Below are 17,390 nucleotides of genomic sequence, written 5' to 3' on the forward strand. Positions count from 1 at the left end.
GTGTGTAAACGTCACCTCACCCAATGTTAGGTGTCGGATTCTTGCCCCTGCACAGGGGGAATCTTGAGCTTTGCCTTCTGTGGTCTCCCATTCAGTCCCAGCCGCAGAGGAGGCTGCTCATTAGAGACGTCGTTCTCAGCGTCTTGCTCAGGCTAGCGCTGTCAGGTTGGTTGCTGCTGCCACCTCTGGGTCAGCTTTGGCAATCCGCACTAGCCAGCAGCAAGCAGCTCCAGAGGCTAAGTCCTTTTTGCAGCCTTCTGAGCATGCCCGTGGGACGTCCTCTCATTGGAGGTCGGGGGTCACACGCTCAGGTTCTTCTCCAGCTCGAATTGGACCATCAGGAAGGTCCCGGAAGGACGCTGCTATAAAAGGCTAGTATAGTCTGTAATTTGTAATGGTATGTGTGATGATGGATGCTTGTGAAACGCTGACTGACTCATTATGAAACCCCTTCCCTCTGATACGTATGCTGTTAGGGTTTAGAGTTTGAGTCAGCGCCGGGTAGTGGCACTGCCTAGCGCCGCAGTGCTCCAAGCTCCAATCACATGTTAGCGCCACTCTGCGCCACACTACATTAGGCACTACGGTACCGCACGTTCAGCGACATCAGCCTGAGCGGCGCTGTGCGCCACTAATGTGCTTTCCAGACCAAAGCTTAGGCTGGTTAGTGGCGTTCGCCAGAGCTGCGCTGTACGTACTTCGTGCGGTATTGATCTATCAGCTGTGCCCTGTGGCTGTTAACAGGGCACAGTGTTCAGTAAGGGTCTCTTCCTGGTGTTGCAGTGTTGGCGCCGAACGCTGGTGGGTCTAGAGGGACTCTAACCCCGTGTCCTTGGGGCAGGGTCCTGTGACCAAAACACTAGTGTTCACTCTGCAGTATCGCGGCCCTGTGAAGCTACAGGGTTCACCTCCTATTCACCGGGTGAAGTTAACCCGTGTGTGTTCGCTATACCGCCAGTTTCTGTCCGCCATTACCGAGCAGCAGTCTACCATCTCTGCACGGATGACCCCGGGCTGCAAACGCACCTCATTACCATCTTTTATTATTTGTTGCATTCCGCCAGCCCTAACACCCTATATACTGAGACATGGGGTATATGTTTTTTCTATTAGTCACTTTCTAACCTTCAGGGGGTGAATTATGGGTATAGTTTTCCATTTGGAATTAATAAGGTTTAGTTTTATCCTTTTATCAGCAAACATGAGGAATGACAAGAGACAACCAATTTAAGAAGATTCAATTTTGGTTAAAACTATTCCAACACTATGAACATAAAAAGGCTTCCCACTATGTGATGTCTCTGATGTTTATTAACAGTTTATTTCCAAGTAAAATATTTCACACATTAAGAAAATGAAAATGGCTTCTCCTCTGTGTGACTACTCTGATGGCGATCAAGAAGCGCTTTCTGGTTAAAATATTTCCCACATTCTGAACAGGAAAAAGGCTTCTCCCCTGTGTGAGTTCTCTGGTGCTTTACAGAATCTGATTTATTTCTAAAACATTTCCCACATTCTGAACATGAAAAAGGCTTCTCCCCTGTGTGAGTTCTATGGTGATTAATACAAACTGATTTATTGTTAAAACATTTCCCACATTCTGAACATGAAAAAGGCTTCTCCCCTGTGTGAGTTCTCTGGTGATTAATACAAACTGATTTATTTTTAAAACATTTCCCACATTCTGAACATGAAAAAGGCTTCTCCCCTGTGTGGGTTATTTGGTGACTAATAAGATGCTCTTTCCGGTTAAAACATTTCCCACATTCTGAACAGGAAAAAGGCTTCTCCCCTGTGTGAGTTCTATGGTGATTAACCAGTTGTGATTTCCTGTTAAAACATTTCCCACATTCTGAACAGGAAAAAGGCTTCTCCCCTGTGTGAGTTCTATGGTGCTTTACAGAATCTGATTTATTTCTAAAACATTTCCCACATTCTGAACATGAAAAAGGCTTCTCCCCCGTGTGAGTTCTCTGGTGGGTAACAAAATTTGATTTGTGTGCAAAACATTTCCCACATTCTAAACATGAAAAAGGCTTCTCCCCTGTGTGGATTCTCTGGTGATTAACACAATCTGATTTATTGTTAAAACATTTCCCACATTCTGAACAGGAAAAAGGCTTCTCCCCTGTGTGGATTCTCTGGTGCTTAATACAAACTGATTTATTGTTGAAACATTTCCCACATTCTGAACAGGAAAAAGGCTTCTCCAAAGTGTGGGTTATTTGGTGACTAATAAGATGCTCTTTCCGGTTAAAACATTTTCCACATTCTGAACAGGAAAAAGGCTTCTCCCCTGTGTGAGTTCTATGGTGATTAACCAATTGTGATTTCTGGTTAAAACATTTCCCACATTCTGAACAGGAAAAAGGCTTCTCCCCTGTGTGAGTTCTATGGTGATTAACCAATTGTGATTTCTGGTTAAAACATTTCCCACATTCTGAACAGGTAAAAGGCTTCTCCCCTGTGTGAGTTCTATGGTGATTAACCAATTGTGATTTCTGGTTAAAACATTTCTCACATTCAGAACATGAAAATGACTTCTTTCCTTTAGGAGCAGTTTGTTTTTTATTGCCTCTTTTGTGACTTTGATTTCTCTTATTAGTCAGTAATGAATCAGAAGATGGGACCTGTTTCATAGGATCAGATGACAGATCTTTGCTGTGAATGGATGATGCTATATCTGGAGTAATATCAATCACTTCAGTTGTATCTTGTAGGATCTCAAGATCATCTGATTTAAAAACTGAAGATGTCAGCTGTCCCTCTGATCTCCTGGTACAGTCAACTGCTAAGATAAAAAACAATTTTTTTAATAAAATATCATTGAGTTTTATATTTTTGAACATTTCTACTTAAACTGTCCATAAAAATGGCAAGCTATGTAAAAACTTTAACCCATTCACCCCCAAGGGTGGTTTGCACTTTCATGACCGGGCCAATTTTTACAATTCTGACCACTGTCCCTTTATGAGGTAATAACTCTGAAATGTTTCCATGGATCCCGGTGATTCTGACATTGTTTTCTCGTGACATATTGTTCTTCATGTTAGTGGTAAAATTTCATTCAAACAACTTGCGTTTATTTGTTAAAAAAATGGAAATTTGGCGAAAATTTCGCAATTTTCCAAATTTGAATTTTTATGCCCTGAAATCACAGCGATATGGCACACAAGAAACTTAATAAGTAACATTTCCCACATGTTTACTTTACATCGGCACAATTTTGGAACCAAAGGTTTTTTTTGTTACGAAGTTATAAGGGTTAAAAGTTGACCAGCGATTTCTCATTTTTGCAACACCATTTCATTTTTACGGACCACATCACATTTGAAGCCACTTTGAGGGGTCTATATGATAGAAAATACCCAAAAGTGACGCCATTCTAAAATCTGCACCCCTTAAGGTGCTCAAAACCACATTCAAGAAGTTTATTAACCCTTCAAGTGCATCACAGGAATTTTTTGAATATTTAAAAAAAAAATGAACATTTAACTTTTTTTCACAAAAAAAATACTTCAGGTTCAATTTTTCTTATTTTACCAAGTGTAACAGGAGAAATTGGACTGCAAAAGTTATTGTGCAATTTGTCCTGAGTACGCTGATACCTGATATGTGGGGGGGAACCACTGTTTCGGCGCATGGCAGGGCTCGGAAGGGAAGGAGCGCCGTTTGACTTTTTCAATGCATAATTGGCAAGTGACCCCATTTTGGAAACTAGACCCCCCACGGAACTTATTTAGATATGTGGTGAGAACTTTGAACCCACAAGGGCTTCACAGAAGTTTATAACGTACAGCGGTACAATTAAAAAATCATATTTTTTCCAAAAAAAGGTTTTTTCACCCCCAATTTTTATTTTCCCAAGGGTAACAGGACCCTAAAAGTTATTGTGCAATTTGTCCTGAGTGCGCTGATACCCCATATGTGGGTGTAAACGACTATTTGGGCGCATGGCAGAGCTCAGAAGGGAAGCAGCGCCATTTGACTTTTTTGGCTGGAATTGAGATCGGACACCATGTCGCGATTGGAAAACCCCTGATGTACCAAAACAGTGGAAACCCCCCACAAATGACACCATTTTGGAAACTAGACCCCCTAAGGAACTTATCTAGATGTGTGGTGAGTACTTTGAACCCCCCAGTGCTTCACAGAAGTTTATAACGACCGGGCGTGAAAATAAAAAAATCGTATTTTTTCAACAAACATGATCGTTTAGTCACCAATTTTTTTATTTTCCCAAGGGTACCAGGAGAAATTGAACCCCAAAACTTGTTGTCCAATTTGTCCTGAGTACGCTGATACCCCATATGTGGGAGAAAACTACTGTATGGGCACACGTCGGGGCTCGGAAGGGAAGGAGTGACGTTTTGGAATGCAGACTTTGATGGAATGGTCTGCGGGTGTCATGTTGCTTTTGGAGAGCCCCTGATGTACCTAAACAGTGGAAACCCCCCACAAGTGACCCCATTTTGGAAACTAGACCCCCTAAGGAACTTATCTAGATGTGTGGTGAGCACTTTGAACCCCCCAGTGCTTCACAGAAGTTTATAATGCAGCATGAAAATAAAAAAATCGTATTTTTTCAACAAACATGATCATTTAGTCCCCAATTTTTTTATTTTCCCAAGGGTAACAGGAGAAATTGGACCCCAAAAGTTGTTGTCCAATTTGTCCTGAGTACACTGATACCCCATATGTGGGAGAAAACTACTGTATGGGCACACGTCGGGGCTCGGAAGAGAAGTAGTGACGTTTTGGAATGCAGACTTTGATGGATTGGTCTGCGGGTGTCATGTGCTTTTGGAGAACCCCTGATCTACCTAAACTATTGAAACTCCCCACAAGTGACCCCATTTTGGAAACTAGACCCCCCCACGGAACTTATCTAGATGTGTGGTGAGCACTTTGAACCCCCAAGTGCTTCACTGAAGTTTATAACGCCCGGGCGTTGAAAAAAAAAAATCATTTTTTTCCACAAACATGATCATTTAGTCCCCAATTTTTTTATTTTCCCAAGGGTACCAGGAGAAATTGGACCCCAACAGTTGTTGTCCAATTTGTCCTGAGTACGCTCATACCCCATATGTGGGAGAAAACTACTGTATGGGCACACGTCGGGGCTCAGAAGGGAAGGAGCACCATTTGACTTTTTCAACGCAGAATTGGCTGGAATTGAGATCAGACGCCATGTTGCATTTGGAGAGCCCCTGATGTGCGCAAATAGTGGAAACCCCCAATGCGAACTCCAACCCCAACACACCCCTAACGCTAATCTCAGCCCTAACCCTAGCCCTAATGGGAAAATGGAAATAAATACATTTTTTTTATTTTATTATTTTTCCCTAACTAAGGGGGTGATAACGGGGGGTTTGATTTACTATTTATGGCGGTTTTTATATTTGGCGGCTGTCGCACGCTAAAAGACGCTTTTTATTGTAAAAATAGTTTTTGCATCACCACATATTGAGAGCTATAATTTTTCCATATTTTCACCCACCGAGTCATGTGAGGTCTTATTTTTTGCGGGACGAGTTGATGTTTTTATTGGTACCATTTTCAGGCACGTAACATTTTTTGATCGCTTTTTATTCCGATTTTTGGGACGCAGAATGAACAAAAACCAGCGTTTCATGAATTTCTTTTGGGGGGTGCGTTTACACCGTTCCGCGTGCGATAAAATTGATAAAGCGGTTTTATTCTTCGGGTCGGTATGGTTACAGCGATACCTCATTTAGGTTTTTTTTATGTTTTGGCGCTTTTATGCAATGAAAACTATTTAATATAAAAAATAATTATTTTTGCATCGCTTTATTCTGCGAGCTATAACTTTTTTATTTTTTTGCGGATGACGCTGTGTGACGGCTTGTTTTTTGCGGGACAAGATGACATATTCAGCGGTAACATGATTATTTATATGCGTCTTTTTGATCGCGCGTTATTGCACTTTTTGTTCGGCAGTATGATAACAAATCATTATTTTTTGCTTCGTTTTTTATTTTTATTTTTTAAGGGGTTCGCTAAAGGGGTTAATTAATGGGACAGTTTTATAGGGCGGGTTTTTACGGACGCGGCGATACCTAATATGTGTACTTTTATTGTTTTGTTTTTTTTATTTCCAAAAAATGAATTTATTAGGGAATATATATATTTTTTTAATTTATTTAGCGATTTGTTTTAAATTATTTTTACATTTTTTTTTTTTTTTAACTTTATTACATTGTCCCAGGGGGGACATTACTGTCATGTGACAGATTGCTGATCTGTCACATCACAGATCACTGTGACAGATCAGCGATCTGTCACAGCCAGTGCTGCAGGCTTCCTCCTTGCCTGCGCTTTGCAGGCACTGAGGAAGCCAGCTTCCTGCAGGCCCCCGAAGGTCCCCGTCGCCATCTTGGATTCGGGGACCTGCAGGGATGGAGCCTCCCGCAGCAGCGCTGCTGTGGGGGGCTCAGGGAAGCACGGAGGGAGCCCCCTCCCTGCCGATGCTTCCCTTTAACCCCCTGTACACCGCGATCGTGTTTGATCGCAGTGTGCAAGGGGTTAACGTGTCGGGGGCAGTCTGTCACCGCCCCTGACACATTGTGCATTGTGCCGGATGTCAGCTGTGATAATCAGCTGACACCCGGCCGCGATCAGCGGCGCTCACCACGTGAGCGCCGCTGATCGCGCTAGACGTACTATCCCGTCCATGGGCATAGGGGCCCGGGGCCCATGGACGGGATAGTATGTCTGATGTCAGAAAGGGGTTAATTATTTACCAAGACAATGACAGTTCACAGTCTAATAGAAAACCTTGTTGGATGAGCCAGTAGTGTGCGGTGTTCAACTGTTTGTTCATTCTGCCTCCCAAATATCGAATAAAAAGAAACCAATCAATGTTATGTAGGCGAAAATAATACCAATTCTCATCTCACAAAAAACAAGTCCCCACTCAGGTCCATCATCTGTCAATGGAAAAACAGATAAGGCAGGTTACAGTTAATGCTATAGTTAGGATTAGTGTTAGGCTAAAGTTAGGGTTTATTCTAAAGTTAGGGGTAGGGTAAAGAATTAGGCTTTTCTCAATTGTCTCCCCAATAATTTGGTCACGTCAGAGTTTTCTATTTCCGGAAAAAAAAATAATGAATAAAATGGCCGGTCAGTATTATGGTGCAGAGGAGGCTTATGCACTTTTATGCTCCGACAGTGAAGAAAGCGCAGTGTCAGATGGCGATGTGGATTTCGAGGGCTTTAGTAGCAGCGACAGTGATAGCTCAGAAATGAGCAGTGATTCTGGTCCATCCTCACACACAAGGACCAGTACAACAAGAAGGACAAATAGCGCTTCTGGAGAAATGTCTCCAACTCAGGGAACAATGCCCAGTACTAGCGCTGTCCTTAGTGCTCGTGAATTGGCGCACACCAATGTCCAAGGGGCTTTGCCTCTTGATGTAGCATTTCCCAGATGGGAGGCTTCAGATTCAGCTACTCCATTCATCCCTCATTGTAATGCCATTCCTGGTATAAATGTGGAAGTGGAACATTTTGGACCAATTATTTTTTTAAATTTGTTTCTGACAGATAGCTTGCTAGAGCATATTGTCCTACAAATTTATATGTGTCCCAATTCATCAGCCAGAATCCACGATCCTATTATGCTAGGTCAAATTTATGGAACCAACTAATGTCCTAGAAATAAAAACATTTTTAGGACTTACATTCGCTATGGGGCTTGTTAAAGAAATGAGCATTCGGTGCCATTGGTCCAACTGCCCTGTTCAAGCCACCCCTATGTTTTCTGCCATTCTTCCTAGGACCCGTTATGAAATGCTCATGAGATTTTGGCATTTTAACGACACTAGTCAATGCCTGCCCAGAAATGCCCCAGAACATGACAGACTATTCAAAATCAGACCCATCATCGAAGACTTGACAGAAAAGTTCTTAAAGCTCTACACATTTATGAGGGGAAAGACAGCGAACTAAACCCACCAGGAGGCCCTACTTATCTGGGGACATCGGGAAAATCGTTCTGAGCCTTTTTTTACAATAAGGCTACAATCTGTATGTTGACAACTACTACACCAGCATACCCCTATTTAAAAGTCTGGTTGAACATAACATAGGGGCTTGTGGGACCATTCACAAAAACCGTCAGGGGTTTCCACAATCATTGGTCAGCAAAAGGTTCCCAAAGGGGCAGTCAGGGGCTTTACACAATGGAGAGCTGCTTGTCCTTAAGTATAAGGCTCGATCCACACAGATGCCGCAAGGGCCACTGCAGACCAACAGGGATCCACTACTCCAAAACCTGTCTGTCATTGACTACAACAAATATATGGGGTGTGGACCTTGCAGATCAGGTTCTACAGCCATACCAGGTATCAAGAAAATCATAGATCTGGTATGAAAAGTTAGTCATGTATTTGTTTCAGGTGGCCACATGTAATTCTTTTGTGTTATACAAAAAAGCCGGAAATGCAGATACTTTCCTTGATTATCAGGAAAAGGTCACTGAAAATCTTGTTTTTGAAAATTTTGTCCCCGCCAATCCTGTAGAATCTGAAGATGTCAGAAGTCTCACTGAGCGACATTTTATTGCACTCATCCCAGTAACTGAAACAAGAAAGAACCCCCAGAGAAGATGTCGTGTATGTTCCTAGAGAGGAATGAGGCATGATCCCCGCTATTATTACCCCCATCACTGCCAGCCTTATGCCTCCATGACGGCTTTACAATCTTCCACACAGAACCACGTTTTTGAACTGTTTTCACATTCAAGCATTTGGTTTATTTAGTGACAGACACATTTGAGTAGAGCTGACTTAACAATTTCCGGGGGTAGGTGGGGGGAGGTCTCCAGAGACACAAGCTGGGCACAATATATTGGGCACCACAATGACATTTTTGCAATTTTTGCTCTAAAATTTCCACTACGTGTATCTGGAAATCATCCATGTAATGAAAATGGTCACTATATCCATAGATGAATTCCCAGAGGGGTGTCATTTCGGAAAAGGAAATGACACCCCTCTGGGAATTGGAAATGACACCCCTCTGCGAATTCATCTATGGGTGTAGTGACCATTTACCCATCTATCTATTTTCCAATGTAAAATCTGGGGTTTAAACAACATCTTAGTGGTAGAAATGTACCATATTTTTCAGACGATAAGACGCGCTTTTTCCCCAAAAATTTTTTGGGGAAAAGGGGGTGCGTCTTATAGTCGGAAAATACTTGCAAATGCTGCGGCGGCGCTCTGTGCTGCGTGGAAGGCTCCGCTGGCATTTTGTCAAAGCCCGGAGACCCTTGCAGTTCCATTGCTGCGATGCGGTGGTCTCTGGAAAAATGGAATGGCCGCTGTGGGCGGCGCATGTTCAGATTCAGATCTCGTCCCGAGATCTCGTTGCCAAGATCTGAATCTGCAGGGGCGGACACAGACTGTAGTGGGTCCCTGTGCATAAATTTTTCGGGCCCCCCCAACCCTTCATAGGGCAACAAAGTTATTTTTGTTATCTAATATTGAGGCTATGCAGGGCTGGATATAATATCTGTATAGAACATAATGTAACCCCCCATAGAATATAATGCAGCCCCCCCATATAGTATAATGCAGCCCCTCCATAGAATATATGGCAACCCCCTCATAGGATATAATGCAGCCCCTTATATAGCATAATGTAGCCCCTCCATAGAATACAATGTAGTCCTCCTCATATCATATAATGCAGCCCCCACAGAATATAATAAATATAATACAGCCCCCCATAGAAAATAATGTAGCCCCAAATAGAATATAATACAGCCCACCTCCCCATAGAATATAATGTAGCCCCCCATATTATATAACACAGCCTCCCCTTATAGAATATAATGTAAAATGTACCCCCATGGTATATAACACAGCCGCATAGTATATAGCCCAGCACCACATGGTATATAGCCCAGCCCACCATAGTATACAGCCCACCATGGTATATAGACCATGTGACGAACAGCCCACCGCTGTTCACCAATACGTGATGAACAGTCCACCGCTGCCACCAAATTGTGACAAACGGTGGTCCCGCTGCCACCAAAACATGACGGTCAGCGGACCCTGTGTCACCACTATGTCACAATCCCACCACTGACATGGGTATATCAGCGGACGGAGGGAGGCGACACACTGCCGGCACACGGCTATCACAGGCACAGTGGGGGCTTATCTTAGTTATCCCACCACTGGCACCATGTGACAAAAATACCCAGCAAGCTAATCTCGCTCTAACAATTTATTGCAGGGGGGTATTTTGGATGCCCCACCACTACTAAAAACCTTCCAAGAACTGCGGGGATTTATGTATATCCCACTTTCTCAGTTCCACTTTGGAACTCGCAGCTCTCCGGCGCCCCCCTTACCCTCAGGTCAGTCAGGGAACTGCACCTAGGTTAATTAGTCGCCGGACGGGCTGCTTGTTGTGCACGGGCAATTAGTCTACTGCAGTGAGGGAATTATCAGTGCTGTGGCCACAGCCCCCCTTCTGCAATATAAGACCCTTCTGGACTGCCAACTAGCCTAATCAATCGCACACATCGCGCTGCCACCATCCACAGTTTACTTAATTCACAGTCTTAAATTAAGAGGGTCCGTGGCAAACCCCTTAAATTAGTAGCGATTATCTAAACAAGGCGTATAGTTCGTTTCTTAGAGCATGGAGACAAACTGATAATTTTACGATTTATTCCCAAAATGTGGTCAGTGGTTATACAGATAAAAGTTGCTATAAAGTTGAGACATAAAATATGTACAATAGACAAGTATAAAACAAAATGGATGAAAGAAGAAAGTACACTCACATGTGGTCAGTTGGTGTTAGGCATCCCATGCGGCTGGGGGGAGGGGCACTTAACCAAACGTCGCCGCTCATCGGCACGTCTCTCTGGCACGAGGACTTAAGCTGCTCTGCCTGAGTTTTGGGGAGGGAATCCCTTATCCTTTTGGGTCTATGACCTCACGAAATGGGCGGTCTGGGAAGGTCCCACCTTCCTCTCTTCAAGTTATGATTTGGCTACAAAACTTATGAGGATCATATCTTAGCGAGGGAAGCCCGCACAAACACATATATGGCATCATTGTTTGTGATTTACCGAATAGAATCCGAAAACACCAAGCATGCCATAACTAAGACCCTCTATTTGGGAGCAATCCATATTTCAGGTTTTGGAGGTCCGAGAACTACACATAAGGCACCGTAGCGAAGCCGGGTCCACTCAGATCAAGGAAATATGACTATTATATCTCTGTCATGAGCGGAGTGCGAGCTAGGCGTCTTTTAATATTTCCTATACCTGTAAGCAGCCTCTGGTTTTAAACAAAGGACCATCTTTTCACTTAGCTAATTAACATTCCTAGCTCACAGGAAATGGACGGTTTCAGGTTTTACAGGCTGTGCACATGAAGACACTGGTGTGTGTGTGTGGGAAGAGAAGGGGGGGTTTGCAGCTACACGGCAGGCTGCAATGTCCTGATAAGCAAAGGAGAGACTTCTAGAAGTTTCTAGAAACATTCTTACAGTACATTACAGACCACCATGATATAATACAGCCCATCATGGTATATAGCCCCTCCAGAATGGTATAATACAGCCCAGCATGGTATAATACAGCCCAGCATGGTATATAGCCCCCCCCAGCATGGTATAATACAGCCCAGCATGGTATATAGCACCCCAGCATGGTATAATACAGCCCAGCATGGTATAATACAGCCCAGCATGGTATATAGCCCCCCCAGCATGGTATAATACAGCCCAGCATGGTATATAGCACCCCCAGCATGGTATATAGCCACCCAGCATGGTATGATACAGCCCAGCATGGTATGTAGCCCCCCCAGCATGGTATAATACAGCCCAGCATGGTATATAGCCCCCCGAGCATGGTATATAGCCCCCCAGCATGGTATAATACAGCTCAGCATGGTATGTAGCACCCCCAGCATGGTATAATACAGCCCAGCATGATATGTAGCCCCCCCAGCATGGTATAATACAGCCCAGCATGGTATATAGCCCCCTCAGCATGGTATAATACAGCCCAACATGGTATATAGCCCCCCCAGCATGGTATAATACAGCTCAGCATGGTATGTAGCCCCCCCAGCATGGTATAATACAGCCCAGCATGATATGTAGCCCCCCCAGCATGGTATAATACAGCCCAGCATGATATATAGCCCCCTCAGCATGGTATAATACAGCCCAGCATGGTATATAGCCCCCCCAGCATGGTATGATACAGCCCAGCATGGTATATAGCCCCCTAAGCATGGTATAATACAGCCCAGCATGGTATATAGCCCCCCCAGCATGGTATGATACAGCCCAGCATGGTATATAGCCCCCCCAGCATGGTATAATACAGCCCAGCATGGTATATAGCCCCCCAGCATGGTATATAGCCCCCCCAGCATGGTATAATACAGCCCAGCATGGTATATGGCCCCACAGTCCAGTACTAACACTGATTTAATAAAAAAAAACAAAAAACAACACCCTCCTCCCCTTCTCCTCGTGCCTGTGTTGCTCCCGGCTCCTGTCTCCTCTCTTGCTCTGCATGGTACACAGTGAGAGCGTGATGACGTCATCGCGCCCCCGCTGTGTCAGAGGCAGAGTGGGGAATGATGGGAGAGGGAGCGTCAGCTGACGCTCTCTCCTCCAGGCTCCATCATTGCCTCCTTCGATGCGGGGATCGGGGGGGTGGAGTCGGTGCTGGGGGCAGGCGGGCTCCCCTGCCTCACAGGGGCCCCTTTGCCTCCCGCAGCGCTCGCTGCTCTCCTCATTGCACTACACATGGCTAATTTGAATTTTGACATAACTAGCCATGCGGTGCTGGAGGGGCCCCCTCTCCCCTGGGGCCCCCGTGCAATGCACGGTCTGCACGGGCGGTAGGTCCGCCCCTGTTAATCTGAGCATACACCGCCCCCATCTGCCAGTTTCCCGGAGGCCACCGCATCGCAACAATAGAGCTGCAGTGGCCTCCGGCTTTGACAAAACAGCGGTAGAGCCCCCCAGACAGCACAGAGCGCCACAGCCCCAGCACAGAGCGCTGCCGTGGCCCCAGCACAGAGCACTGCCGCCACCCCAGCACAGAGCACTACCCCCACCCCAACACAGAGCGCTGCCACCACCCCAGCACAGAGCACCCCTGCCGCCTCAGCCTGGGTTGGGATTTTCCGGAGGCCACCGCACCAGCCTGGACCACCGAACAATGTCTGTGACCACTCTTGCACCTGTGCTGATCCCCCCTAGTAAGCTGAATTCGGACTGTAAGACGGACCCCCCATTTTGCACATTTTTTTCCCCTATTTTCCTTTTGAAGATTTGGGGTGCATCTTATAGTCTGAAAAATACAGCAATTATTTTTTCTTCACTGCCCAATGGTATAATTTTCTATGGAACAGCTGTGGTGTCAGTAAGCTCACTGCACCACTAGAAGAATTCATTCAGGGAAGTATTTGGTAAAATGCAGTCACTTTTGGGGGCTTATGCTGTTCTGGCACCTCAGGGGCTCTGACAATGTGACATGTCACCCACAAACAATTCCAGCAAAATCTGCTCTCCAATATGGCGCTCCTTCCCTTCGGAGCTCTGACATGCGCCCAAACAGTAGTTTACCCCCCACATATGGGGTGTCAGCATACTCAGGACAAATTACACAACTAATTTTGGGGTCCAATTTTTCCTGTTACCCTTTGGAAAAAAAATGGAGGGTGAAAAGATCATTTTTTGTTGAAAAAATATGATTTTTTATTTTCACGGCTCTACGTAATTAACTTCTACAAAGTACTTGGGGGTTCAAACTGCTCACCACACATTTCCTTGGGGGGGGGGTCTAGTTTCCAAATTGGTGTCAGTTGTTGGTGGTGTCAGTGGTTGGTGGACCATCACTATTGATGGTCAGGATGTGGAGATGGTGGAGAATTTCAAATATTTGGGGGTTCACCTGGACAGCAAGCTTGATTGGAGGTGCCATATGGAGAAGGTTTGCAAGAAAGGGATGAGTAGACTTTACTTCCTAAGGAAGTTAAGGTCGTTTAATGTGTGTAGCAAAATGCTTGAAATGTTCTACCAATCCATTGTGGCGAGTGCAATCTTTGATGCAATTATATGCTGGGGTAGTAGTGTGCGCACAGCTGACGCGAATAAGCTGAATAAACTTATCAAGAAGGCTAGTGCGGCGGTGGGTCTACAACTCAGGACTTTCGAGGAGGTATTAGAGGATAGAATTACTAAGAAATGCAAGGCTATAATGAGCAACAATACACACCCGCTCTATGAACTGTTTGCGAAGCAAAAGAGCACATTCAGCAAGCGTCTACTCCAACTAATGTGTAAAAAGGAAAGATATAGAAAATCGTTTGTTCCGACAGCTGTGGGGATGTTTAACAAATGTATAAGTGTAAAGCATCCCAAGACTAAATGAAGTTCAAAGTGTATGGGGGGGAATTGGTGAGTTACAAGTACCAGTCTATCCGCATCTGCTGTCCATATAGACTTATTTTGTAAAGTGTGTATTGTTCTTGTAATGTTCTTGATCTTTGTTCTGCTGCTGTAATACTGTAATTTCCTCCGGGATCAATAAAGTTTATCTAATCTAATCTAATCTAATCTAAGTCTCCGCTGGTTATGCACATCAGGGGCTCTCCAAACGCGACATGGCAACCGCTAATTATTCCAGCATATTTTACATTCAAAAAGTGAAATGGCACTCCTTCCATTCCGAGCCCTGCCGTGCGCCCAAACAGTAGATTTCCCCCACATATGGGGTATCGGCATGCTCAGGAGAAATTGCAAAACAAAATGTATCGTCCATTTTCTCCTGTTACTCTTGCGAAAGTAAAAAAAACTTAGGTCTAAAGGAAAATTTGTGTGAAAGAAAAGTAAATGTTTATTTTTTCCTTCCACATTCCAATCATTCCTGTAAAGCACCTGAAGGGTTAATAAACTTCTTGAATGTGGTTTTGAGCTCCTTGAGGGGTGCAGTTTTTACAATGGTGTCACTTTCGGGTATTTTCTGTCATATTGACCCCCCAAACTCACTTCAAATGTGAGGTGGTCCCTAAAAAATGGTTTTGTAAATTTTGTTGTAAAAATGAGAAATCGCTGTTTAACTTTTAACCCTTATAACTTCCTAACAAAAAAAATTGATACAGTTGATATAGAGGCTAATGCGCAGGCGCCGCCATCGCTGGTGACATTTTGCTGGATGTAATTTTTTTCTAAGCCTCACAATAGCCACAATATTATAGGCATTATCACCAATAATATCAGTGCTATTATATGTATTATGTAATAATGGGGGCAGGTCAGTGAGGGGTCAGCGACCTGTCATAGGCCAATACAGATGAATATGTAATCAGAGCACCACATAAAGCCCCGCCCACAGCCCCACCCCAGAGCACGAGAATCTCATTAACTGAAAACTACAAATACAGATTACACACCAGTAAACCAGAGTTGCCCTCATTTATGGTGGAGCATTGGAGCTACTATGAATCCTGAGCAGAAGATTAGAGAAAATAATATTGCTCCCCATTTCAGGAGAGATTGTGCAGTAATCTGAATTCCTTAGGATCAAAAACAATGTAATTGGTTGTAAGTTCTATAGAAAAGGGCTTTCACTGCCCAAAGTCATTTGAACAGTTTTGGGTGGAGGAGAATGTTGTGGTCTAGAGGCAAAATGGTGATCATGGTAATACGGCCGGACTACACCACCGATAAAGCAGCCACAGCCGGTGACTGAGAGGAATCTGTGACTTCTCTGCATTCAGTGGTTACTACTCACCTGGGTAGTCATATGTGGGAATCTCCTCTTTACACCACTCATCACCCCTCACATATGTCTCTGTAGTGTTAATATGGGTCAGATCTTCACCCTGAAACAAATATTGTAAAAGTCACCGACAGATGGAGAAGTCCCATCTATGATCAGCTCTAATCCTGCCACCTCCAACGTTCTCATTACACAAGTATAAAACATATAATACTGGTGGATAAAACAAGACTGAGCACAAGACCTTCACAGCCGTCTACACATCACAGGGGAGATCTCCTGACACCTTCTCTACATCTACCTGATGATCCTGAGGAGCACTGGGATCTTCTTGGTTACAGTCCTGTGGAAGAAGAGGACGGGGACATCTCTCTGGTGTTGTCCTCTTACTGGATAGATCTGGAGGAGACACATACAGGGACTGAATTCATTCTCTACATACAGATAATTATAGGCCGTGTGTATTTAGTCCTGTCTATTACCTGGTGATGTGAGGGGCTGGGGAACCTCCATTATGACGTTCTTGTACAGATCTCTGTGTCCTTCTAAATACTCCCACTCCTCCATGGAGAAATAGACAGCGACATCCTGACACCTTATAGGAACCTGACACATACAATCATACCGTCATCCCCCGATCCCTTCATAGTGTTACTGTATAATGTCCCAGCATTCCCAGCAGTGTCACCTCTCCAGTCAGCAGCTCAATCATCTTGTAGATGAGTTCTAGGATCTTCTGGTCATTGATGTCCTCATGGATCAGGGGGTGAGGTGGAGGCCCCGTGATTGGGCTCAGGGGTCTTCCCCATCCCTCAGACACAGGGTCCTGACAGCGATCACTAGAGGTCTTCTTCACCACTGTGTAATCCTGGTTATGGAGAGACACATTAATAAATCTCACTACAGACATTTCCAGAGTCCTCACCTCTCCAGTTCTGTCCATCTGTTATTCCCATAGATAAGAATGATGTAATGTGACGTCATCAGAATCTCTCACCTCTCCAGTGAGACGGAAGAGGATCTCTAGGGTGAGGTGTAATATCCTCTCCGCCATCTTGTCTCTGTCCATATCCGTCCTTGATGGGTAAATCAGGAAAATTCTCTTCTGTAGAAGATCTTCACTGAGAGGATCCGATATTGTAGAGACCTGAATGAGAAGAAGATGATCCGATGTAACAGCATAAGAATCCTGTGTAATAATACAATTACTGGAGATAATAAGGGAAACATATGAGGAGATTTATTATCTTACAGGGTTTAGTTTTCTTCCCTGACATCTACTAATAAAACCTATATATTTAGGCCACAGACAACAAGCAGCTTCCTCCTCGGAGTCGGCAGCTGAACACGTTCCTCATAGACTCAACGTCACCATCAATTCCCATCAGAGTGAAGGAACATCGCTCCTCTATTCAGCTCTATGGATCCAGGATGAAATCCACTACGGCCCCTGCAAGAAAAGAGCGAAGTCTGGTGAGACCCCCCGAGGCCGGAGATTTCTACAGCTGCTCTGTGCGCACAGGACCTGTGATGAGGTCACAGGAGGGGAGGAGTCAGGGGTCACATGATCAGGCGCCTCAGTGTGTGC

General features: G+C 44.5%; 2 protein-coding genes across 2 annotated transcripts in view; one reads left to right on the plus strand and one right to left on the minus strand.

Annotated features, from left to right (window-relative positions):
* LOC141094115 (gastrula zinc finger protein XlCGF66.1-like) overlaps positions 1–17,390 on the plus strand; it is a 152,941-nt gene that overhangs the window by 72,882 nt on the left and 62,669 nt on the right. The gene's annotated exons all lie outside the window — the stretch shown is intronic.
* LOC141094111 (uncharacterized) lies at positions 1,294–17,024 on the minus strand. The gene is made up of 6 exons (XM_073579844.1): positions 16,800–17,024; positions 16,491–16,670; positions 16,285–16,408; positions 16,104–16,201; positions 15,815–15,905; positions 1,294–2,791 (listed from the first exon to the last, which is right to left on the minus strand). The coding sequence occupies exons 1-6, from the start codon at positions 16,869–16,871 to the stop codon at positions 1,347–1,349; spliced, it is 2,010 nt and encodes a 669-aa protein (XP_073435945.1). The 5' UTR covers positions 16,872–17,024; the 3' UTR covers positions 1,294–1,346.

Source organism: Dendrobates tinctorius, unplaced genomic scaffold (assembly GCF_039654945.1).
Source record: "Dendrobates tinctorius isolate UK_male_01 unplaced genomic scaffold, ASM3965494v1 ptg000063l, whole genome shotgun sequence".
Lineage (NCBI taxonomy): Eukaryota > Metazoa > Chordata > Amphibia > Anura > Dendrobatidae > Dendrobates > Dendrobates tinctorius.